The sequence below is a fragment of the Poecilia reticulata genome, linkage group LG9, assembly GCF_000633615.1.
Source record: "Poecilia reticulata strain Guanapo linkage group LG9, Guppy_female_1.0+MT, whole genome shotgun sequence".
In the NCBI taxonomy this organism is placed as follows: domain Eukaryota; kingdom Metazoa; phylum Chordata; class Actinopteri; order Cyprinodontiformes; family Poeciliidae; genus Poecilia; species Poecilia reticulata.
In genome coordinates, this window is record NC_024339.1 from 28776809 (window position 1) to 28802031 (window position 25223).

Consider the following 25223-nt stretch of genomic DNA (forward strand, 5'->3'; position numbering starts at 1 on the left):
AACCAATAATAAAAAATAGGAGGGAACTCAAAGGAAAATGTGTACTGATGAATCGTTTTTACATTTTCTGCTTTTGTTTTTCCCACTTGTTGGGGACTCTGCTGGACTCTGAACATCTGGCTCCAATATATAATAAAAGAAAAACACACAGTTTGAGCCTCCATTTTCACTTGAGGAGAATGCATTTGCATGCATGCGTATGTTATTAAGGGGAGTCCCACACACCCAGAGCTGGAGGGCCAGACTGGGGAGAGGTTCAGAGCTTTGCGGAGGCCTCAGTGAGTCCTCCTTTGAGATGTACATACAATGTGAAGGTCTGAAGTGATTTTTGTTAAATTCTATATTTTATTGCTTTTGTAGACATTTTGTTGTGGGAAGAAAATAAATAAATAAAATAAATTTTATGGGTGCATCTCTGTCTCTTTTTTTTTTTTTAAGTTTTACGTTTTGATTTTTTTTTATTTGAGCTACAACAATTCACAGTGTGCAATCTTACAATATATATCAATTACTTATTCTTTACAAAAAATACAAAAAAATGTCTTATATGTCATGTAGTTTTCTGTTTCTTTGCATTATATTAACATAAATTATGAATGCACAATACGAGCAAGTTTTAGTCCAGTCAGAAACATCTGATGGCAGACTTAGCTCTCTCTCTCACTTGTCAGGCAGTTTACATTGTAAACAGGGGGAAAAAAAAGGCTAATATGGTTTCAGAAAAAAAAAGACATCTTTGGTAGAAAAAGTGCTTTTGAGTGTTATTTTATCTCCTTCATCGTTCCTCGGTCTACATCTCGTTTTCATCGCCCTCTTCCTTCCCCGACTCCGGCTCTGCCTCGCTGCTGTTCCCTCCGCTGCCTGGGCGCCTCCTTAAATCTGAACAACAGAAACATCCGTTAGCGACACGCCGCTCCAATAACGCAGTCATTATCACAAGAAAGAGAATACTGACAGGCCTGGGAGGAAGTCCACACATCCAGCATGAATAATTTGGTTTGATTTGATGGGAGATATCTTGGAGAGGACACAAGAAAAGGAAGAGCAAACACGACGCACCTTTGAAATATCAAAACAACTGTGTCTGAGTGTTTGCCTTCGTGTGTTTGTTTGCCGGGCTTGTTTGTTTTCGAGTGCGGTTTCTTTCCGCGCCGTTATCCTCTAGATGCTGGTATCGTGTCTACCCAGAGACATTAATTAATAGCTAATCAAAGCTAATGTCTCAGCAGCACATTGCCAGCACAAAGACATGATTAATACGTAATCAAAGGCCGCGCAGCACAACGCACAAAGCAGGGCCCACCCCCATGCCTCAAACGCTACTGTTGTTAGAGAAATAAACGAAGACTCGCTGCTTAATTAGCTGGCTGCTGGTGCGCGCCGACTTCATTTGAAGTTGTCGGGGATTTCTTTCAGAGCCAACTTGGCCTCGTGAGTGACGACAGAGAGGTGACATTCAAGTAGGAAAATGCAGATGTGACAGGAAGCAACACGGTGATGCAAAACAGCCTATCTAGGGAGGAAATTTATTTTCTTAAGTATTCAAACGTCACAAAAACCATATTTAGTTAATATAATGCTTTAAACTTTTCCCCCTTGATCATCATGATGTCTTTTTTGTCTGCTGATGTTCTCTGAGGCAGATTTATGCTGAGATGAAATGGACCACAGTGACTTGTGGATTTTATGAATGGTAAGGCACGCCAAATATTCCAGATATTAACAATAAATTTCACTTTTGAAAATATGTTTTCTTTAACTTAAGAGTTATGCGTTACTTCATGTTGGTCTATCAGGTAAAATCGAAATAATATAAATTGAAGTTTGTTGTTGTAAAGTGACAACATTAAGAAAAAACGTTCAAAACTTCTAGAAGGCTCCAGATTTCCTGACTCTTACTTCCTCTTACAGCTGCTTACTGATTTTAAAAATTTGTGACATTTCTGACCTTTTAGTCCCAGCCTGTGGCAGCAGAGGTTGCAGGAGTGTTTCTGCAGGAAGCCGTTGATGGCAGCGTCTCCAAGGTTATCGGGACCAAAGAGCACTTCACCCCTGCTACAGCTGCAAAGGGGTCATACAGAGAGTCACAGTGTGAAGCGGAGAACAAACCAGTTCTCCGCCGGAGTACAGTTCGTGTCAGAGTTATGAAGCTCTTCGTAAAAGAAAAAAAGAACACTCTTCTGAAACCACATGTTGCCATTTTGGATTTGTGTACCTTTGGTCATCTGCCATGATGACTGTCGGATCAGTCAGCTCCTCTCCCACTCCTGTCAACCACGTAAAGGAGAGATACAAATGAAGAGGGAGGAGAAAAAAATAATGCATTTGCATGTCATAAATAATCAAAAATACTAAAACGCTTACCTTGTATGTCAAGCACCAGCATTTCTCTGCATGAATACTCATATGTCCAGTGGGAAAATGCCAGCAGCATATCCTCTAATGAACAGCAGGGGGCAATCTCTTCCCCTGTGTTGTTATTGTACTTCCTGAAGTTGCCGATCAAGTTTCTCTCGATAGTCAACCACTGGCCGTTAGAATGCCGAAGCACCAAGAAAACATCTAGAAATCTAGCAGAAAGGGAGCAAAGTCAGTTCATGCAGACACATGCACTTATAGGTGGGATTCAGAGAACACACACACACACCTTGGTGAGTGATGCATATCTTTGGGTTTGATCTGGTTAAACACCTGCATCATCTTCTGCGCTGCTCTCTGCTGCTGGATCTCCTTCAGGATGTCAAACATGCTACATATTACAAAGCTAAAGGGACTACAAGATGTACTTTTGCTAATCTTTCAGCAGTGTCTTGCTTTAAATGCTCCAGAGATGGTTTTGGAAAAGTACCCTCAAACAGAGCTGCAGCGCGGTGCTCCCATGGAAGTACCTCTGCCAGGACCGGATCACCTCTGGCTTAAAAGCTTTGACCACGTATATCTGACCAGGCTGGAGCATGTCCTGCTGTGCCCAGGTGCACAGCATTCTACTGCCCTGCCGGAGACCGCCGTCCAGGGAACCCTCCTCGCTGGAGAGTGGCTTGAGCATCGCAGACTGGACCCGCGACGACCAGGAAGAGACAGAGCTGGACTCAGGTTCAGCTTTAGAGCAGACTTCCTCCAAAAAGTAGACGCTCACTTCTTCACCTCCTGTGAAAACAAAAAAGTTAATCCAGTGAAAAAGTAGAAAATACAGGGAAAAAAAACATGTAATGATACTATTTTTGTTTGTCAAAACACAGAATTTTACCCAAAATGGAAACAGGAGTAAACGGGATGCTGTGAGCCAGTCTCAGCAGATTGTTCCTCTCCATAGCTTATGACACAGACAGGTACCATCAAAACAACAAATAATGAAGCAATAAACGCAGAAAGAAATAACCAAAAATGGTAAACAACTAAAAATAATTAAAAAAAAACATCTTTTAAACTTGTTACATAAAAAAGTGTTGATATATTATTTTTATTATACCTGAAAAGTGTGGGTACAGATTGTCACTGGACTGGAAGGAGGAGCCCTTGGCTGCAGCAAGCAAAAGAAAGAAAAATAAATAAATAAATAAATAAATAAATAAATAAATAAATTAATTAATTAATTAATTAATTAATAAAACACTACAACATAAATCCAACATGTACTAATAATTATACATAAATAAACAACAGCAGCAAAATGCCCAATAAGTGTGAAATGACAAGAAATACCTTCGGGAGAAAATCCGCTCTGCAAGCTACAAGAGAGATGTTAAATATATACATTTATATATATTTGTATATTCCAATTAACTCTGAAAGAAAAGCTGAAGCTGAGACTTACGAAGACCTGCGGCTCATTGATTTGGTCCAGCTGCTTCGAGCTGAATGAGTCGAACTCCACACCTCCTGAGAAACAAAAGACCAAAAAACATCCTTCAGGGGTTTACTGACATTTCCAACAGAGACTCGATATAAACTGAAGCTCAGGGAGGATTTACCTGATGGGAAATCACCTGCTTCTGCATCAAATCAGTGGGATCAAAATCTGAAATAATATTTACATCAAAACTCGATTTTTACAAAAAAAAAAAAAACAGCAAAAACACAAATCATATTCATATATTAAAATAAATTAAAAACCTCTACACATAACTGGAGGTAATTCACTAATTAGGCCACTTCTTCAGGCAACTGGTTCCACTGGATTTTTATTTCAGTGTTTGAGATTTTTGATTCAGAATAAAACTTTCCAGAAGCCTGCGTCACTTCTCTTCCTGTTCACAATAATCCATTACTTCCAGCTGGTTGTGTTGGTGAATGTAGATCCTTACTGAGCTGACTGAGGCTGGTTGAAGCAGACCAACACGTCGGCTCTCCAACAAACCTCCGCTGTTTGCTCCACAAGGCGTCGGACAAGTGGGACTCCAGCGTCTCCTGTTGTCAAGAAACAGGCAAGAGAAATGGGAACAGAATATGAGATTTATGATTAATGCTTGTTAGGAAAACCGTTTGTTTTATCGTGAAAAGAGGTCAAAATCAACAGCGTGATTACTGGATCTGGAATGCTCGCCTTTATCTTCACTGTCTTCCTGTTGTGGATTTTGCCTCTGCTGTCCAAGTCTTGAGAGAATTCTGAGGATTTTCCCCATTCTGCAGAAACAAAGCATATAACCTGGAGAATTCGGATGCATAACGGCATAATCACCCGGGACATTAAAGTGGCACAAGGAGTTCTACCTTGGCTCTTGCTGCAGCGTAAAGATGCATCATTCCTCAGGCCTCTACCATCAAACATGCCCTCCTTGTCCGTCGTTTCGTCAAGAGATGGGAAAGATCCCTTCGTCGGGCTGAGAGGTGCACCAGAAAAAGCGATGTTCTCCATGCTGGATGAAAGAGACCTGCAGTACCCATATGGACGCTCTCTGGGCAAACATGCCCACCTCGTGGGTAATGGGGGTTTTCTCCAGTGGCTGGAATGCCTGGATGGAAAACTTGGTTGACTTTCATCCTGAGAAAAGACGGGAGAAACATCGTCATTGTCAGAGTCAGACACAGTTAAACAATTACTATAGGCCACAAATACCTCCAGGTTGGGTACATCTTCTTCCTTCTCTTCCCTTTCAGCATCCTCTTCCCCTTCTTCAACTGAAGCTTCCTCCTGACTGGGATACAAATGTGGGTCATGCGTCCAAGCTTTGCTATGCGCCGTCCCGAACAGTTTGGGTGAAATGGGAGACCCGCAATGGGACGACTCAGGGGTTTCGGAGGGCGTCTTAGTCCTTCCGCCGCCGAGGTTACACTGAGAGGAGGAAACATGTGACCCACGTCCAGGGCCTCTGAACCAGTTCTCACTGGGATCTTCAACAGGCACAGACCTGGAGTCCTGTGGAAATGTGTTTAAATTACACTTTACATAACATTTAGTGTGGGAGTGTTTTACTGTTTCAGAGATGAATCATAAAAAACCCAGTGTCTGCAACCTTTGTATTCAAAGAAGCCATTTTGCCTCCAGTCCTGATAAATAAAACTTGTTTAAGACGGCAAATATTCCAAGATTTTTGGAAAAAAAGAACTGCTTATAATTTCTGATAAATTTCTACTATAAAAAAATCTGTTCTCGCATCCAAATACTTCTATATTTTTATGCTTTAAAACAAAGAAAAATCTGAAATATTTGCAATAAAGTGGTTAGATAAATTTTATTCTATGAGATGTTGACCTTTGTGGAAAATGCAATAAAAAAATCCCTTATTTCCTCTAAAGTTGATCTATTTAAACTTATTGGAAGCGCTTGAAATAAAACGTTTAAATTTTTGATTGGCCACACGATCATGGCCTACTAAGCTGATTCTGTTTCTGAAAAAGCCCAGTTTCCAAATAAATTAGAAAACGAAAAACCTAAAAATATTACTGGTTGTTCTGGAGTCGTTCTTTAGCGCAATTATTCCATCAAATAAAATTGAAAAATGCTAAAATCTGCAGTTGTACCTTTATTTAGCTATTAAGAGCCACTGTGGAAGGTGAAAAGAGCCACAGCTTGCAGATCCCTTCTTTAGAAAAACTAATTTTATCCGAGCTCGCGATGTAGCCACCCACCTCTTTAACCCTTTCCTCTCCTGCCTCAGGCAGTCCCTTTTTTCCTGCTCTGTTTTCTCTCACTCCGGTGTGGCGCTCCTGCGACGCTCGTCGACTTCCCTCAACAGCAGAGCCCTTTAGCAAAGAGGGCGGCATGCTTTTGCAGGCTTTAATCTCCAGGCGGCGCACATTAGAAACATCACAATCCTCTGCTCCCCTGTGAGGGAGGGTCCAGCTGTGAGGGAGGACGTGACGGGATGCCGGCAAAACGTGGCGACACTGAGCCAGGCGGGCCTCTTCCTGCTGAAGGCTGTCGGAGGCAGAGAGCAGAGTGATGGTGTCCACAGCCAGCACAGAGAGGTCCTGAAGCTGACCGAGCTGACCGTCCAGCTCCGACAGGCTGTCCTGAATGAGGATGACCTTCTCTGAGACCTCCCCCACCATCCCACACATCTCATCAGCTCTAGTGGCACAAAAACAAAGACAAATGTTGATAGTTGGTAACAATGTAACAAGGTATGTGGCATGGCTTGACTACTACTTTTAAAATCAAATCAAAATCTCTACTCAAATTTTCAGCAGTTTGAGTGGAGGGCTTGTTTTTTCCATAGGGTTTCTGCAGTTTTCACAAACTCAAATTTAAGACTTTTTAAGTCTATTATGAATGGAGTTTCGACCTATATACACAGAGAAATTTACAAACTTTGTCCGGTCAAGTGGCGATAAATTTGCACTTATCCAAGATACAGGCAAAAAAGTGAGCTAGGTAGCAAGGCTATAATAGCTGCTAGTTAGAGGTAGCTTTAAATGCCTCAAGTCACACAACACAACGAAAACGTCTGAATACAATTTAGCAGGAGGGAAAGCTCAGAGGAAAAAAAAAAATACATACATACAAACTTATTTTTTGAATGAATTTAAGACATTTTAAGGATGTGCGGATGCCCCGTTTCACACCAGCAGGCATCTTAAAATAAAACAAACCTCTCGGCTGTGGCTCTGATTCTGTTTATGGAGGTGCTGTGGAGATCTTCGTTCTTCTCGTGAATGTAGAGTTCAACACATTTCTCCTCGAACTCATACAACCTCTTTCTATCCTCCAGGCCCAGATAGAGTTCTGGTAAAAGTTAATTAAAAAAATAGGAGAAATATCATTTGTGGTGCCAAGATGCATTTAAAAAAAATAACTGCAAACTTATTCCCTCCATCCCCGCAGCACTGTGCATACTGTTGGTACTCACTGAGCCCAGAGCGCCTCTCTTCCTGCTCAGCATCTCCACTGAATCTCCTGTAGATGCTTCTGACAGCAAGAGCCACGTGACTGAGCAGGATGAGCGGCGGGGGCAGCCACGGCCTCTCCTGATAGGTCCTTATGTAGCGATAGCGGTTGTACTTCCACAGTTTGTTGGATATTGAAGCCATATCAAAATAGATGTTGCTGTTAGGGACGACATCATTTTACACAACAATTTTTTTTAAACCAGTATATATCTATGCATTTATGCATTTTTGCCAGTGCAACAGGAGGCTCACTTGAAAAATGCAATGAGGATGTTGACCATGATGATGTACTGGACGAACATGTAGACAGCCTGGAGGAGCGGTGACAGAAAAGATGCAGGAGGACAGGAATCATCGCCACATGCTGTCAACACACAAACACATCGATGTTACACTGGTGGGAGTCAGCATGAAAATACACAAAAAAAACGTGAGGGAAACTTTTCATTTACCGCTGGAATCACACATATGAGATTCAGGATTTAAACAACTAATTTTTAAAATTGAAATCTGTTTCAGCAGATGCTAAATCTGAACAGACTCTGATGAGTACTGGAGACTAAAACGTAAATCTTACCGTTTCTTTAGGAATAAACAGGGTAAATAATGGGAATTAGCTGCAAAAAAATGCACTAATTAACAAATGTTCTCCAAGTGAAGTAATAATTATCAAGCAAAGTAAAAGGAGGGCTGATGACGCGAGGTTGACGTTCATCATTAAATCTACAACAAAAGTACTGAGTAGGAACAAAACTCATATTTTAACCTATCTGAATAAACAAATGCCACCTTGGTTTTCTAAAACAATACTGTTGACATATGTAAGTTTTACTAAAGAAAAATGTAAATTAAAATAAAATTTTGTAAAGCATGCAAGGCCACAATAAAGCCAACCACGGTTCTCCAAGAAAGCCATTATGACACTATGAGTGTCATAGTTCTTGTAAGATGAGGAACAGTCAAGTGTGTCATCTGCTGTTCATCTAATTTAGTATCTACCTTACGTTAAGAACTCCAAGAGACCAAGTAGTCGATTTAAAATTATTTTACTCACTTTACAAAATTGGGTGTATTCATTAAGTTTTTCTTTAAATAAGTGCTAAATTTTCTAATGATCCACCTACATTCAAGTTCTCCAGCATACACTTCCCCAAAGATCATCCAGTATGGCTGGAAGACAATATCTCGAGCTAGACTCCATGATGGCTCATGATCTGGTGACAAGATAGCCTGTCTGGACACGCCAAAGCTCAGCAGCACAATGGCCATCATCACCACAATGAAGAACATGTTGCTGGTCTGGGAACACAAACAGGAAAGAAAAAGAAAGGTGTTACAAATGCTACGGTATTATCCTTTAGTAGCCAAACATGGTCTGTACTCACCATCTTGGTGATCATGGTGAGGTAAGGACCAGCATGCTGATTGACAGCCAGAAGATCCAAAACTCTGATGAACCAGAAGATGATGTCCAGACAGTAAGCAACGCGTCCTGCAGTCCGGAAGGGGTCGGCATGGCAACGCATCGTAAGCCCAACCAGGAACAGGAGGATGGCAACAAAGTCGGATTTGTTCCAGTACTCCGAGAACCAAACCTTCAGCTTCTGCCTCAGCTTTCTAGGCTCAGACATCAAAATCTAAAAAACAAGAGTCTTTAGTACCATGACGTTAACTTTCATTGTGCTGTAGCTATAACTGAAGACTGCAAATGAGGAAGGATGCATCATAACTCACCTCTCTGGTTTTCTCAACAGCAGTGGAGACGATGTAAAGAATAACCAACCACTCCTGGACACTTGGCTGGTCCTCCATCTTGACCAAGACGACGAAGGAGAAGAGCATCAGAAAAATCAAGTAGGACATCTAACATGAGACAGAACACACTATGTTAGATTTCTTCATTGAGTGGATCAAAAACATCAAATGGGTAATAAATAAATAAATAAATAATAAGATGCACATAACCTACTGTGTGAAACCAGAATTTAACAACAGGAGCAGTGTAAAAATCATAGAGCCTTGTGATCCACGACAGACACTGTTTAAACACAGTGGACAGGGTGGACTTATTGTGGAAGGGGAGGCCTCGCTCTGCATCCCGACTGTCCTGCGACATGAGACAAGAAAAAAAAGAGGGCAAGTGGTGAGAAGTCAGAGAGAAAACCTTATAGTCTGGTTTAAAAAGTTCAGCACCGGCATCCTACCATGTGAACGGATCCCTCAGGGACTGGCAGCGATTTCACAGACTCGAGCCCAAACAGCATTGCCTCGTGGCTCTGCGGTACGTGGCACATTTCAGCCTTGCTTTTAAACTCCAGAAGCAAGATGGCAGGCGGCAGGAGAAGGCTCAAAATGATCTGCAACACAATGTGTGTATCGCAAATTAATCGATTGCTGAAATAATCGTCAACTAACTTAGCACAGATTAAGTGAGATATAGACTCAAAAAAGGCAATTTGCTGGAAAAAAAAACAACACACTTGGACTGGTAGTTAAGGTAAAATTTTACAAAATATATGTACATTTTGCATTTATGATGAAAAACCTTTTTTGTCTGTAAGCAACTTCACCCAATTTTAGCTGCAAATGATCAAGTGTTCACTAAAGAACTGCTATGTGATTTTTTAAATTATTATTATTTACTTATTTGCATCGTTTAATGAATTTATAATATTATGTAAAAGAGGCTAAAGTGGGTAAATGGAGAAATCTGTAGAATGTGGCACATTTTTATCTGATTAATCAATTAATTGTCAGAATAATTTATAGATTAATAGATTACTAAAGTAATCGTTAGTTGCAACCCTAGAAAACTGTTTTTGCCAGGATTGTGTTTTTTTTTGTTGTTGTTTGGTAATAAACGTAATTCACATATAATTAAAACAGAACTAACTGACTCATAATGGTATTTTCCAACAATTATGAGATTCCTTTAAACCCCAAAGGCAGGGAGCTAAACTATCATCATCCGTTGCGTTTACCTTCATAAAGGAGTTTTTTCTCATGTTGAGCGGGCCGGTCCAGAGATCCGTGAGCAGAGTCTGGGTGCAGGAGTGTGACACAAATGGTCTATGACTCGAGGAGACGGCCAGCTGCAGACATGTGAAGTGACTCCATGTCTCCATCTCTGAGGTTAACAGTTTCATGGCCATTTGCTCGTTCTGCTGAAAAGCACAATCTAACACATCCACAGCCAGCTGGCCAAACTCCCTGGCACACACAGAGAAAGGGCAGACATGCAGGTTTTCAGTGAAATAAAGCTTATACTGCAAGTCCGATTTGGGAAAACTACATCTGAAGCTGAACATCAAACACTAGAATTCAATTTCAAATAAATTTATAGCATTGAAGGAAGGGGTAGCCATTTTAAATGCGATTCATTTTACAGGAAGTGGTTTCTTTTCACTTCGCTCTTTATACTCACAGTGAATATGACTGGAATCGCTCTGCAACGTTGTCGTCCATGTTGCTCTGCCGCACCTCAAAGGCCATCGAACGGTAAAGCTTACAGCCTACGATGGCTCTCGCCAACGCTTCCTCCCCGTGCTGCCACAAGAACAGCGCCATCTGCTGGCGCTGCTGGAGGACGGCCCACACGAACAGGTCATTGGAGTTGAAATTACATGGCAGTAGAGTGGTGTCACCGAGGCCATGGGTCAACACCACCTGATGGCTGCTCCCCGTCGACTCAGTTTGATCCTGGAAAGACAAAATGGACGGATGAGGGTAGCAATGGAGGACACGAGAGAAAAAGGTCGAGGGATTCCACCAAGAATGCGTCACACAGAAACTTTAAGAGTAATCAGTTTTCTAAACTGAAGCTGAACGGATAAGCATGTGATGAGATGCCAAAAGACAGAGTAGATTCACCAACTTTGCTTTTGTAGGGTTGGGCATTTCTGAAGAAGTGAAGGTCTTGGAGACTTCTGCTTTTCTTTACGCTCATTCCTCGCCTTTGGTCACTAAAGGAACCAGAGCTGTAACGTCTACTGTCCTACAAGCAAAAAGAATTTTTTTTTAAATATCTCATAAAGATCTTAGTAGTTTCCTTACAAGAGGGACATAATCTAAGTTTTATTGCTCACCTTGCACTGAAAGCGGCTGTAAGCAGCTCTGAAGTTTTTCCGAGTGTAGGTGCTTCGATAGGCGCCTCCAATGAGGTATTCAATCACCAGCCCCATGTCAATGAGAGACAGACGGTAACCTGTAGGGAGAGAGGTCTACCAGCACAAAATGAGCAGTGAGTATAACTACAGAGGCCTCTCTGTGGGTAAAATATAATTGAAATTATTTATTTCACAAATTTAACTCAAAAAGTGGAACATGTGTATGACATGGCTAAACACAAAAACTGTACATTTTGAGCATTTACAGCCTTTTTGTTAACATTTGATGATCATGGCGTACTGCCAAAGATAACCAAAAGTTTAGTTCTGTGGAAATTTGATTACTACATCAGATGAAATAAAAAAGAATTTTTAAAACAAAAATGTCAGCTGAGGAATACTAAAAAGTCTTAATAATTTCCTCCAAGCTCAAATAGGTTTTGTTTCACAACGTCTTTAAACCCCTATTGCTTGTTCACACTTTTCCACACAATTGCATAATCGCTAAAGAAGCTGTGAACAAGCAGCCTCTTTAGCGATGACCTTTAGTGTCTTATCTTTCGGGTGAACGGTGTTCATGTCTTTCTGGTGGACAACTGCCAAGTCAGCAGTCTTCCCCATGATTTTGTAGGCCATAACATAACATACCTGTATGAATTTCTTTTTCCGTTTAAAATTTTAATAAACTAAGATATTAAATTTGGGGGTTTTATTAGCTGTGAGACATAATAATTTAAATAAACAGTAATAAATGTTGAAAACATTTCACCTTATGCACAATAAATCTATCTGTACAACAGAACATTAGATGTCTACATGTATTAGATCATCACTCACTTGTTTTGCATCTTCAACCAGATGTTGCAAGAAGCGCTGAGTCTGACCCTGTGGCTGGAAAAAATATGTTTTGTTACACTTAAGAAAGAGAGAGAAGAAAAATAAAAACCAAGAAATCCCAAGAATACTGGTAGACAGCAGCAGCTCTCCGGATATTCATGTTTCATAAATGGACCAAGAGCTGTGAATAATTGACAAGCTATAAAACACATGAGATAAAGAGAGTGTGGAGCAAAATACAAGTGTAAGTTGTCCACAGACAGCTTTTTCATTTGAGCATCAAAGTCAACAGCTGGGAAAATACCCTGGATACGGCTGACCACCCTGAGCAAACACTTACAGCGCTGCTCTGTTTTCAATCAAAGCTGATATGTTCAAATCTGTGTTTTAGTCAAAGTAAAGAGATTGGATTTGTTCTGTTTGAAAAACAAACTAGGGGCTCTGGGAAAACTAAGAAAAAACAAACAAACAGCAAGACAAACAGTGGAACCGTGGAGTGTTGTTGCTTTCAAACAAAAAAAAAAACAATAGGTTTTAAAACACGAAGGATCGTCCACGTAATCAAATTTCATATTTTCACCTCAAGTCTGTTTCCAAACATCAAAAAGAATGTAATCAAACAAAAATTTTGATCATTAAAGTAATTTTTGCACATTCTGCTTTGCAAATATAGCTTTAGTTGGTTAATCAAGTAGAGCACAATAAATTGATGATTTTGGTATAGATCGAAATAATTGTAATTATGTTTTTCTTTTCTATAATCAAGTTGCCCTATTAGGAAGACAAAACTATAAAAACAAAGGGAGTATCATTAAGATTAAGAAGGAACAGATATGGTGTAATTACTGAGTTGTAGAGCTCCTCGAGGCGATCCACGGTTAGGAAGCGGCTCATCGTCATGCCGTTGTCAATCAGGAGTTTCACAAAACTCACACGGTCCATCACCAGAGAATCCAGCATGGCTTGTTCCAAGGAACCCACCTAAACAAAGCATATGATATGATTTTAATCGAATAGATCAACGAATATACCTGATTAAGGTCAAATTCATGGTATAAACTCCTGTCCAGAGCCGGCCCCACCTGCCAGTGCTGACCATACACCAAGATGTCTTTCTGTGCGATGTCAGCCCGGTCCCAAGCCAGAGCCATACTCAGCTGCTCTGACGGACTGGCTTTGGTTCCTGTTTTCCATTCAACAAAAAATTTCAAAATCCAGCAGAACACATTTCAATGCATATTTATTTCAGCAACAGACTTTTTTCCAGCTTATATATCAAAGTTTTGGGAACAAAAAAGCCTCAATCTAACACATATTAACATTTAAAACTACAGGATGTAACTTTAATAGAAAAAATGTTTTTTTTATACATTTTGTTAAAAACAAGTAATCAGAAGGAGGATCACCCTCGTGTATGCGCTGCTCGCACTCTCCCCTTTGCTCACTGCTATGCTACTGCATCTTTCTGACAGTAGAGCCTGTCATAAATGCTCATGCGAGTTAATATGGCCACTGATGACAGCGGATAAAGAACAATGAGTTCTTTCTCTGCCATTAGAACATTTAGCAACACGTGCACAAGATTGATTGACATAGATAAGACACTCCTCCTTACTCTGACTGGTTGTTTCTGGAGCTATGCATTGATTCAGATGGAAATGACAGCACTATGAGGAGGTGGAAAAGCTTAAGTTTTTCCACAGATTATCCATCTCTTATCAACCTGTCACAACATAGTAACAGTTTTAACAAATGTGTAAAAAAAAAAAAAAAAAAAACATTTCTGTTTAAAAGTTATGTAATGTAGCTTTAAGTGAGTCAGGAACTTGAAACATACAAAGTTGCAATGTGTTCCTGTTGACTTATTTGCAGAAGCAAGTCTGTAATAGTCATCAGAAAGAGAAAACATGTACCCTTAAGAACGGCAGTCAAAATGGCTGCATCAGTTGCCATCTGCTCGTCAGCCTCAGAGTCAAAGATGGTGATCTGTTGGTCAAAAAGGCAATGATGACGATGCTGTTTGTGTCTTAAACCACACCAAGCCTATTTCACTCACTGACTGTCTGTGATCCATGCACTGCTGGAGTAGAGTATAAAGGTGAGCAGCTTCTGTCCTGTCAACTCCGAACACATCTCCAATCCTACCCAGGAAGTCCTCCTCAATATCAGCATCCAGCTGCCTAAAAGGGATGAGAGTCAAATTACAGCAACTTGCAAAAGACAAACACACAATAGAGCATACCTATTGAGTAAGAAAAAGATATAAGGTCTTCAAAATGTTTAAAAGTAAAAAAATATATAAAAGGCCTTTGGGCTGCATTTTCAAAAGTCACCTTATCAGCTGATAGAATCCATTTATTTAATCTCAGCATAAAATCAGATGTTCTGGGACGGCTCCAGAGAACAGCAGAAAACAAACAGCATTGTAGAATAAAAACTAAAAAGAGTTTGTATGTCTTACTGTTCTTTGAAAGAAAATTAGCATTGCCCAAAACAATTATCAGCTGGTAAAAGTTTGATCGATGCACCTAATAACTGGTTTAACTTTACAAGCTAGTACAGCTATATGGCTTCCCACTTAAAATAAATGTTACCTACACACCTATCATTAGCAGTCTGCTTGTGTAAGAAGGCGAAGAGGTCTGCAGCCTTGCCCGACCCCTCAAACACAAACACCGGCACAGGGGGCGCATTGCTAACATAATCCAGAACCGTTGACACAATGGCGGCGCTTCCTTCCACCACTACACACAGCACAGGCACTCCCTGGTTCAGTCCTGTGAGAAGGGGCAATAAATAGTCATGATAAGAACAGAGTCAATCCACTGAACTTCAAAAGGATGAGCGAAGATAGATACAGCCTGAAATTAACAAAATTAACACTAATAAAAATGTGCTGCTATATATTTAGCCAGAAATATATAGCATGTACGATGGGACATATCCGGCCCATCGTACATATTCAGCAAGGCAGTGACATGAACTTACGAGGATGAATCTTTAGTAGCTGTATTTGTTTCTCCAGTTTTCTCCTGAGGCCTTGCTGACAACCAGGTTTCCCCAGTGTCCCGTCATCCACCAGCAGAAAGTGGGAGTGGAAACCATTAAGGCAGGTCCTCTTGCTTAAAGGGTTTCCCAGTGGCTGGTAGGGTCTGAATACCTGAGCAGGTGTTGAGTTAACATTTCACAAAAAGGACAGCCATCTCGCTGAGTAAAACATGTTCATCGTTACGCTAGAAGGAAACATAGATTTAGTACTAACGTCTCTGCCGATGAGGTCCAAGTTGTTGTCAATCATTCCCCACGGTGTGATGCCAATCGTGTTTCTCTTCCTCAAGTCGTGGCCTCCAAATAACTTCACTGCCTCGCCCACATACTTAGACACACCTGGAAAGTGGGCAAACAGTAGCAAATGCAGTGCCATGCAAAAGTACTAATTTTCCTTTAAACTTTTCTAAATGAAAATAATGCAAAATTCTCAGAGCTTTTATAAGACTTAATTTCTGAAAATGTGCTGTGCATTTTGTTCAATTAATAAAATATCAAAAATCATATTTGCACTATCACAACATGCCTTTTTAATAAATAAATATGAATCAATATTGGGTCTACAAACATGTGCACATATTCCTTGTTACCTTCAATTTATTTTCTCGTAAAAGTTCAATGTTTCAGACTCAAGGTGTACAAAGCTGGTAGAGACGATCCCATAAATGCATTACCTAAATAATGGAAGTTATAGTTGCAAAGAAAAGTGGTTCTAAAACTACTGATTAAGGGACTGACTGATAAAATGATAAAACACATTGATATTTATGGTTATAAAATCATAAAAGGCGAAAAAGTTAAAGGGTTATAACTGCTTCTGCAAGGCCCTACAGGTGTTTGTATCATTGTCTTAGAGAAAATCGATTCCTGTACTGACCTGTATTGATCCCATCAGTGAAAATCCACGCTCCTGTGCTTATGGCAGCAGTGATGAGCCCCTTACTGAAGGCCTGGTTCACCTTTGGGGGCAGAATAAAATTTTCTGACCCTCCATGGACAGTCAGCAGTAGCTTCGGTCTCTCCATCTGCCATTCCCTCAGCATCAGCTGGAGCAGCGTCTCTGGCTTGGAGTCCACAGCCACACGGACATACTGGAAGAACATGGCACTGCTCAAGAGCTTGTTGCGTTTTCCAACTGCTGCTCGCAAGGTTGTTTAGTCTCTACAGCAGATAGCACCTTTGCCGCCACAAAACACCTTAAATCTGTTTCCATCATAGCAAACCAAAGTTTACACAACCAGCAACATCTACACTTCTATCTCACTCAGACTAGAGAAAGTATCTACTTTTATAGTTAAAGGTATTTTTTGTAAAAGGCAGATTAATCATAATTTTTTTTAACATTGTAGTGTACATTTAGTAAATGCTGGCAAAGAAAACCACAGTTAATGGATTTACAAACCTTGGCGCGACAGACCCGTGTGGCAGTGTCTTGAAAATCTATGATCCCATAGGCGTTGGTAGAACTGGCCTTTGTGTGAGCCTCCATGGACCACTCCTCCATGCCCTGTTCTGGACTGGGACAGAGGGAAATCTGAGGAAAAGACTCCTGGCAAGAGTGCTCCCCCATCAAGCGGCCACAGCAACATCTAATCAATGAAAACAAATGATGGGATATAATTAGATATAATTCATTGTTAGATCTGACAGAGTCTGTTTGAGAAACATCTGTTCTACATTACAAAATCTCAGCTGAGCAGCTGCTTTCCTGATAAATAGATCCACCATCACCTTAGACATTCCAGTTTCATGATTTACCTTTTTTTTTATTTTTTTTTATATATAATCGCTCAAAATCAGTACATGAGGAATTGATTTCACCAGCTTTGGGCAAATTCATACCACTATTTCCTACCCATGCTTTGCCATTTTGTTCCAGCCTACTTACAACATAAAACATTATTTCAGACCCACATACTTTAGCCATCACATAACAGATTTTTTTCTCTTAGTTAGGGGTGCACCGACTGCAGGTGTCTGATTACCGATTACCGATCTGCAAAAGGCGTTCCGGTTCCAATTTTGAAATGTTGCCAAATATAGCTAGAACGTCTGAGTTGTCAACAGTGGGGTGACTGTTATTAACTGCAAACATGCAGACAGCATGAGGACATGGGTTGGCTTGCGCACCTTTGCTGAGGTAGATAAGATCAGTGGTTAAGATCGGCTTCACATGCAAGTGTTGGCCAATCACCGATCTCCCAAAACAAAGGAAATCTGTGCACTCCTACTCTTAGTAGTTAAGTATTTGATGAATTGTGGAGCTAAATGACACCAAAATGCTCAAATCAAATGGACTGGCGACTGGACTGTCCAGGATGATTGGTGCCTATCGCTGGTGATAGGAACCAATCATTCTGGTGACCTCGTAAGAATAAGCATCTTAGATAATGGATGGAATGGATGGACATTAAATCATTTAAATATTTCCTCAGTAGATTTTTATATTGCTCTATTTCTATTATGGTTCTGATCCTCATACAGACCAGATGACCCATAAAAAAATAAAAGAGAGCTTATTTCCCCCATAAAGGAGCGCCCTCTTAAACGCAGATTTTATCTACTAGTCAGATACTAGTCACATTTTGTAAGCGAAATTACTTTCGTTCGTTATTCCCTACGGTTGGTATGAATCATTTACAGGAGAAATCAGTCATGGCAGCTCTGTGATGTAACTGAATCAGTAAGTCAAGTAAAAAAAAGGCCAAAACTGAAAGTGCAAAACATTGATGAGGCATGAGGATCAACACCCAATTAAACCCATGATTCAATGGTTTCAAATGACCTTTAGTGACTGAAAGTGGCTTCAGTGACTCATGATAACCTTTTTCTGATTGACGTTAGCAGTTCCTCATAATAATGTTGAGGAGATTAGGCCCAGTCCTCCATACAACATTGGCCTGACTCTCCATACAATTTAAATGACACTAAGGATCTGGACTTTGACTAGACCACTGAAACAAATTGTTGTTTTTTATTTTGTTTTTTTGCAGCCAGTCTGTTGCAGACTGGGTCATTTAACCCCTTAATGGATTTGGTCGTTTATAACCGATTTTCTTAGGTTTTATTTGAGGGAGCTCAAATAAAATCTCCCTGCCAGCAGTAGGTCACTTAGTTATTAGCTTGATCTAGGGTCAAATGTTATGAGAGTTAACTAATACTTAACACTAATATTTCATCATTGTCACCAATACAGTCACGATGATGAAATATGACAGTGTATTTATCCTTTCAAATGCTAATTGATAGCATAACTCCGTTCCTACACAAGAAAAGAATACTGTATATGTAAGTTATAATATGTGAAGTGTTTGGGAGTTCATATTGAAAGTAAGGTTTTCTTACAATATTTATATTAGATAGGCTGCTGCTCAAAATGTTCCTTTGTGTCCTTTAGTGATTTTGGTACAGTTATGAACTGAACAAGTGCTGTAAAGAACAAAATCCCACCTTATTTTCTAAGTGGTATCTGCAGAAATCTTCATTACTGCAAAGATTTTTTTACACATTTCTGTCCACGACTAAATGTTTTATTTGTCTCTTTGTATGTTTTTATGCAAAAAAAAAAAAAAGTGTCAGAAAGACGAATAGTGAAGCGTGTAACAACATGTTGCTAAAGCAAAGTAAATCGTTGGCATACATTTTAAAACCCCCAGCTGACCAAGCCAGACTGCAACAAGTACTCCCGCTTTCCTGTCTCCCACCCTTCCTCTTCACATCCCCTTGTCCTTGAGACTACATATTTCTGTTTCATTGTGTTTACAATGTTGCCAAACACAATTTATTTTTAAACACATGCCTGCTCTCGTTTTTTCCACATCACCTGAACAGTCGATAACTCATTGACTAACTGCAGTTTGGGGCATTTTGAAAATAGTGCATCAGTGAAAGGAAAAACAATGTGGGAGCAGTGCAAAGACAGCAAACACAGGAACAGTACAAATAAACAGAGGGCAGTGAAAACTACACGACAAATAAGAATGCCAATGCCACGTGGGCAGCCAGGTGGTGATGCACAGTAAATTATTAACTAAAAATTCGTAAGTAATACCTGATCAGGCTTTGGCACACTTGGCATATTGGAATGCATCTGAAAGAAACAGGAAATAACACATTATGAAATAATCAACATGGTTCCTGGAAAAAAGAAATGGCTGCCAAGTGGTTCTGCTCTCAGGAAGACGTTTATTTCCACCCACCAACGTTAATGTTATACTACATACATTCTTCTAGGAATCATAAAAGCCATCCATGCAGCCAGTTTACTGTTTACCTGTGTTGGTCCCAAGAGGAAGGGATGAACTTCACACACTCCCTTCTGAAGAAGCTCTCCTCAATCCAAGATTTCCCCGTCTGAAATAGGAAAATATACAGTTGAGATAATATAAACGACATAAAAGGTCAAGTAGATTGTCACAATATTCTCATCTTTGCTGATTAATTTATTCTGGGGGAAAAGCAAACGTCTTCCTGTAGGGAACAAAAACCTTTTCAGTGAAGCTCATTGTAGTCAAAGCAGCCGTATACAGCTGAACTCAAGCTTCAAGTCCTTCACCATCAGACTTCTCTCCCACCGACAGTGAAACACCACAGAAAAGTGAGCGACAACCCTCCCCCCCATCCTAGCACGACTCGGTTAATCAGACAGATTCAACAATAGCTGCAAGAAGCAGATCTGTGTTTGTAGGAAACATACAAATATCCCCTTCCTGAGATTAGGCCACATGGCTGCGGAGCTGGTTTACTCCCACCCACAACAGAGTCTGACTGTATGAACACTTAGCAAAGGCCCTGAAGCGTAGTTGGGTTTCAGAGAAAAGAGATTTTCCAATAGATAAAAAAAAAACCTTAGTACAAGCGCTGCAGCCTCACAGAACACCACAAGAGAGCGAAAAACAAATTCACTGAATTACTAAGTTATTTAGAGCAAGGGGTTGTATCAATTTTAAGTTATTCTCATTTGTGACGACATAAAAACACTATATTGCTATATAATTTAAGGAGACTGTCTAAAAAATGTCTCAACTATCTATGCCAAACACTGCATGAACTATAGCAGTTTATCACTTCCTGTAACATTACCTCACATGACTAAACTTGTTATGGTATCCAAAATAGTTTCTAGGTTGAAGGACTGGAAAATGTTAGCTTTTAGTTTAGTGGAAAGAATTCAGGTGCTTATCTGATACATTTACTCGGCTAGACATTTTGTATTAAATCAGTGGATGTTCGAAAAGAATCATTTCAGTCCCAAAACTAAAGAAACAGAAATAGAAGCCGAGTCTAAATATAAAGAATATTACTACTGCTACTACTACTACTACTGTTTAATGATTTTTTTTTCTTTAATTAATGCATTTTAACAATATTTGTAAGCAACTGATTGTCATCATATATGTAGTCTTGATTTGGGTTTAATGTTTATTCTTATTGGAGACATTTTTAATATCGTGGAGTAATTACTATAAAGCTAACAGAAACTCTGGGGAGAAAGTTATACATTAGTGATGGTGAAGAGTATAAGTAATCTTGTTTTTTTGTTGTTTTTTTTACCCTAATTTAACATATGTTAAAAGGTTCCAACCACAAATAGAAAGTTTATACTTGTAGGTTAATAAGTCAGGCTTAAAAGCCTAGAAATGTTTGTTCATTTCTCTGTTTCTTTTAAATATGCACATACTTATAACAATTTGTAGTTAAAAAAAGATCCTACTTTACAGCTACATTACTTTGAAATTGAAGATGCTATTTCAATAATATTATAAGCTGTAAAGGGAATGTGCAGCAACAACATGCTGCATGTTGTCCCTGGAAGGTGTCCTATTATCAATATATTTTCTATAGATTCAGTGGAAAGTTGGGTCATATTGTGGCTTTTCTTGGAATCTCATAAATCGTGCAGCTTTGAAACCATAAAGTTTATAAAACCATAGTGCAACTTGATAATGGCATTAATAAATTACCTTGTTTACAAAATGTAAACAAAACTTCCGAACCTGAATTTGCGAAATATATATTTTTACACTCTATACATTCAAATTTCTTGTTTTTTTATACTTCAACAAATTTTACAAAACGACGAGTCATGGCAAGTAGAAGAGTTTTGCCGTCTAGCGTTGTGCACATGCGCAATATTTCGCGTCTGTTCGTGGTTAATTGAAAAACTTCACCCTAAAATTACCTCCGCACTTTAAGTACATGTTATAAGAATTGCTTAAAGCGAAAATTAAACACAAAGTCCAGCAGACAGATTCTGGCATTTCGAAGTTCCCTAAAAATTGCACTTCGCATCTCATTTTACCATGTTTTCGCTGCCAAGTTCAACTAAATTAACTTGTCAGCTAATAGCTGCGGTCGTTAGCTCTGAGCTAACGACCGCTAATATAGTAAATAAACCGTATGGAACCGGTTCTGGACTCCGGTCAGAACACCGGTTGCAGAAAACAGAATCTCTTCGGGTGATTTACATAATTATCTTCCTCTTGCATAACTTACCATGGCTGTGCTCTGCGGGTAAAACATACATAAAATGTTTTAAGTCTAACGGAGAACTTCTTTCAAATCCCACCTCTTCATCATTACTCTGTCGTTTGAGCTTTTATCAGCCGCTGGTCCAAAGGGCACTGAGCTTTTCCAAGAAGCCTTGAGGAACTCATGACCTCCTCCTCCTTCCAACACAACCAGGACTGTTCGACCTCCGGAGCAGAGCCGCGGTCCTCCCCTTCAAACCGCAAACATGCTTCACAGCAGGGGCAAAGAAGGACTGGCTTTAGTCACAATGAACAGCTCTACGCCAACAAGCATGTTACTCGATTGTTCAGGTGGGGAAAAAAAAAAAAGAAAGAAAAATCAACTCCATTTTCTGTTATCCCTTGAATTGCCCCCGACAGAAAGTCACAGAAAAATAGTCACTTGGGTACTGAAAATGATTTTATTTACAAGATAAAACAACCTGATTATCAAATAGCAATGAACAAACAGTCCTGATTTCTACACAAGTTCCTAAGCCACGGTGTTAAAGGGGAAGTATTATGTTAAATTGATTTATTTTAGGAGCTTAACATCCTGTTGTAAGATTATTCCCTCACTGAAAACATACCTGGAGAGTTGCTTTGATTGCACCAACTTCGAGGATGGAGGTCTTCCTATGAGCTTCTGCCTCATAGAGCAGCTCTCCCACCTCCTTCAGACTAGCCAGCAGCAATTAGCAAACACCTGGTGAAACGCTGCTGAGCTCATCATACAAGCTATTTCTTAGTGCAACGCTGGAAAAGTTTTAAGGGATTAATACAGGAGCTGTTGTGAAGACTTCCTAAGAAGAAGGAGTGTCAGAAAGAGCAGGAGTTTTTAAAGAGACAGAGGTCCAATTTCAAGGCTTTAAAGGATATCGGATTTTATTTTGATATATACAGCATTTTTGTAACGACTAAAGGCGAGATAGTCACTTGATTGTGCTACAAAATTGCTCTACATGCCTGGAAAATATAGAGTACTGTACCTTTAACAATTTAGGAAACTGAATCAACTAGCTGCGAGTCATTTAGATTCTCACAATGTGATAACAGGGTAAAAACAAGATTGCTTCTTTGTGTCATATTAATAGCAGAAATATCCAAAACTAAAATCTAATGAATCATCTTGAAGCTTATTTTAAAAAGCTTGCCAAACAGGTTGCAGCTTACCAACTGAACTGCAGCAATTCCTTAAGCGTGAGGAGTCCTGACATTTCAGAACCAGAAATACTTCCAAACACCCTACTACTTTCTTTTGCAAATAGTAAGGTAATCATTGTGCAGCAACAAGTTGGTGAGGCGTAATGTAGGCTTACCGTATGCTGCATAGTGCCAGTCAAGCACTTTATTAGGCTTCAATAATTCCAACCTGCAAGAACTTTTTTTAAACCTTAACTAAGCAACCCTGTTTGTTTACATGCATGTATGCATCTGTTTTTTCTTAATAAATCCAGAAGATAAAAATTGTTAAAATCTCATATGAAATTTTACTTTAGACATTACCAACACGTCCATATGGACCAGTTGGTTTATAAAATATAACAGATTCTGCTCCTTGATCCAACCAAAGTAACTCAGAGCAACCTCTGCTGAGAGATGTTTATTTGGGAACCAGATCCACATTTTCCTTGAAGCAGACTACAAACATGGGTTCTTGTTCATGTCTTAATTGTACATCTTTCCAGAGTTCGCCATCCATTTTCTGATGGTTACTAAGCATAAGCACAAAACTTCATAATGACTTTATGGCAGATATTTCTGTTGTTACTGGTCTTTAGAAAACAGAACCTGCAGACACCATTGTTTAAGAGGAAGGACAAAAGGAAGACGGAATAAAAGTGAGACTAAAGGGAAATATATGTATTTAAATCTGAAGAATACTAAAAACAAATGACATCATCATCCAGACTGCACAGAACCCCGCAAGTACATTTTGGAAAATTACTTCAACTTATCAGTTGTCAAAGTCGGTACAAAACATTTCTTCTGCTGCGTGAGTTGATGTATGGTATATACGAAGCACTGAATAATAATCAGCTTCTTTTCGCATTTGACAAACTCACTACTTAAGACTCTGCTGCAAATTGGCAGATGTAGCAGAAAAAAGGGCAGAGGTGTAAATGAAGAACAGCCTCCCCTGGTTCTTACAAAACCTATTGAACATAAAGCTTCAGGATGACCAAGAGCTCCTTCACAAAACATCTGAAATTCACTGAAATCCTACAGAAAGACATCCACTTTAACTCTATAATCTGACAGGTCTATAGGATTAACAGGATCACTTTGCCCAGGTAATAAAACACATCAAGTGTTCATCATCTTCAGGTCTCCATTGCATCTGCAGTTGTGTCATTCTCTTTTGACTTGTCTTTTTTTGGGTAATGGTCACTAGACTCTTCGAGCAGGGAAAGGTCAAGTTCGGGTAAGGGGACCCTCCAGTACTGAAAAGAGTTGTAAGTACCATCTTCATCAGCTGTCTGAAAGAAAGAGAAAAGGCAAGTGAGCATCTAGACAAACCTTGATAGTACCATTTTGTAAAAGCAAAGATGCAAGAAAACTTGAACAGACGAATCTCGAAAATGACCAAAGTTAATCTCTCTTGCTAATTTAATTCAAAAGTAAAACTTGCACAAATTCATCACAGTGATGAATTTCAAATGTTTATTCAGGTAAATTTGCAGATAGCGTTACAGTAAAAATTAATGATCTAAAGTCATTTATTAGTAAACAATCACAATACAAAAGACCAACAGTAATACTGTACATTACATGCACTTAGTGTTTGTTTTGGGCCTCCTTTTGAATGATATACTGCAGCAATGCAGACTGGAATGGATGCAATCAGGCAGTGTCAATTTTCTATCAATACACATGAATACAGCACTACTATGTAAACAGACACACTCATTGCTAACATATTTTAGCAATGAGTATTACCGTCTGCTGGAAAACTGTTGTCAGTTTTCCCCATTATTGTGAAAACACAAAATAACACTTCCGTATTAAAAAAAAACATCTATTGGTCTTTTACTGTAATTGGATTTTATTTATTTTTGAGAAATAAATAAATCAAGAGAAAATACTTTAAATGTATCTGGGTGTAATGGATTTTGTATGATATCCGAGTTTAGCTTTTTAACAAGATGTTAAAAAGCTAAACTAATGCTAATTTACAGAGATGCAGCCGTCATGAAATTATAACGTTACATTCAAATTCAAGTCTTGCCGGATGAGTATTAAAAAGTGAGCAAATGACGACATCTAGTGGCAGTTTACTCTCATTACAGAATAGCTTGCTTTCAAGAGGGTAACGTCTGTCGGCTAAATATTGCTAAATCAAACTATGTTGACCTACTTTATCCGTTGCCGTAACTGTGTCTGAACCGACGTT

At 39.4% G+C, this 25223-nt stretch overlaps 1 protein-coding gene across 7 annotated transcripts; it reads right to left on the bottom strand.

Annotated features, from left to right (window-relative positions):
- Positions 1–451: 451 nt before the first annotated feature.
- On the bottom strand, positions 452–23313 carry trpm6 (transient receptor potential cation channel, subfamily M, member 6). 7 transcript variants are annotated; one of them, XM_017306604.1, is made up of 42 exons: positions 22420–23313; positions 21889–22059; positions 19594–19673; positions 19372–19410; positions 16723–16909; positions 16198–16411; positions 15535–15659; positions 15261–15432; positions 14875–15049; positions 14329–14452; positions 14186–14258; positions 13355–13455; positions 13119–13253; positions 12273–12326; positions 11415–11549; positions 11204–11323; positions 10754–11028; positions 10311–10539; positions 9534–9686; positions 9299–9436; positions 9064–9192; positions 8715–8966; positions 8454–8628; positions 7582–7693; positions 7290–7486; positions 7033–7165; positions 6070–6511; positions 5057–5356; positions 4711–4981; positions 4526–4623; positions 4305–4407; positions 3972–4018; positions 3815–3879; positions 3703–3728; positions 3470–3520; positions 3248–3313; positions 2849–3147; positions 2648–2730; positions 2365–2570; positions 2216–2267; positions 1949–2061; positions 452–879 (listed from the first exon to the last, which is right to left on the bottom strand). In XM_017306604.1, exons 5-42 carry the CDS (start codon positions 16888–16890, stop codon positions 791–793), a joined length of 5700 nt encoding a protein of 1899 aa, XP_017162093.1. In that variant the 5' UTR covers positions 16891–16909; positions 19372–19410; positions 19594–19673; positions 21889–22059; positions 22420–23313; the 3' UTR covers positions 452–790. The 7 variants fall into 7 exon arrangements, with proteins under 7 accessions (XP_017162093.1, XP_017162092.1, XP_008417358.1 ...); XM_017306603.1 differs by having other exon boundaries at positions 4544–4623; positions 21816–22059; XM_008419136.2 differs by having other exon boundaries at positions 21816–22059.
- Between the last annotated feature and the right edge of the window lie 1910 nt (positions 23314–25223).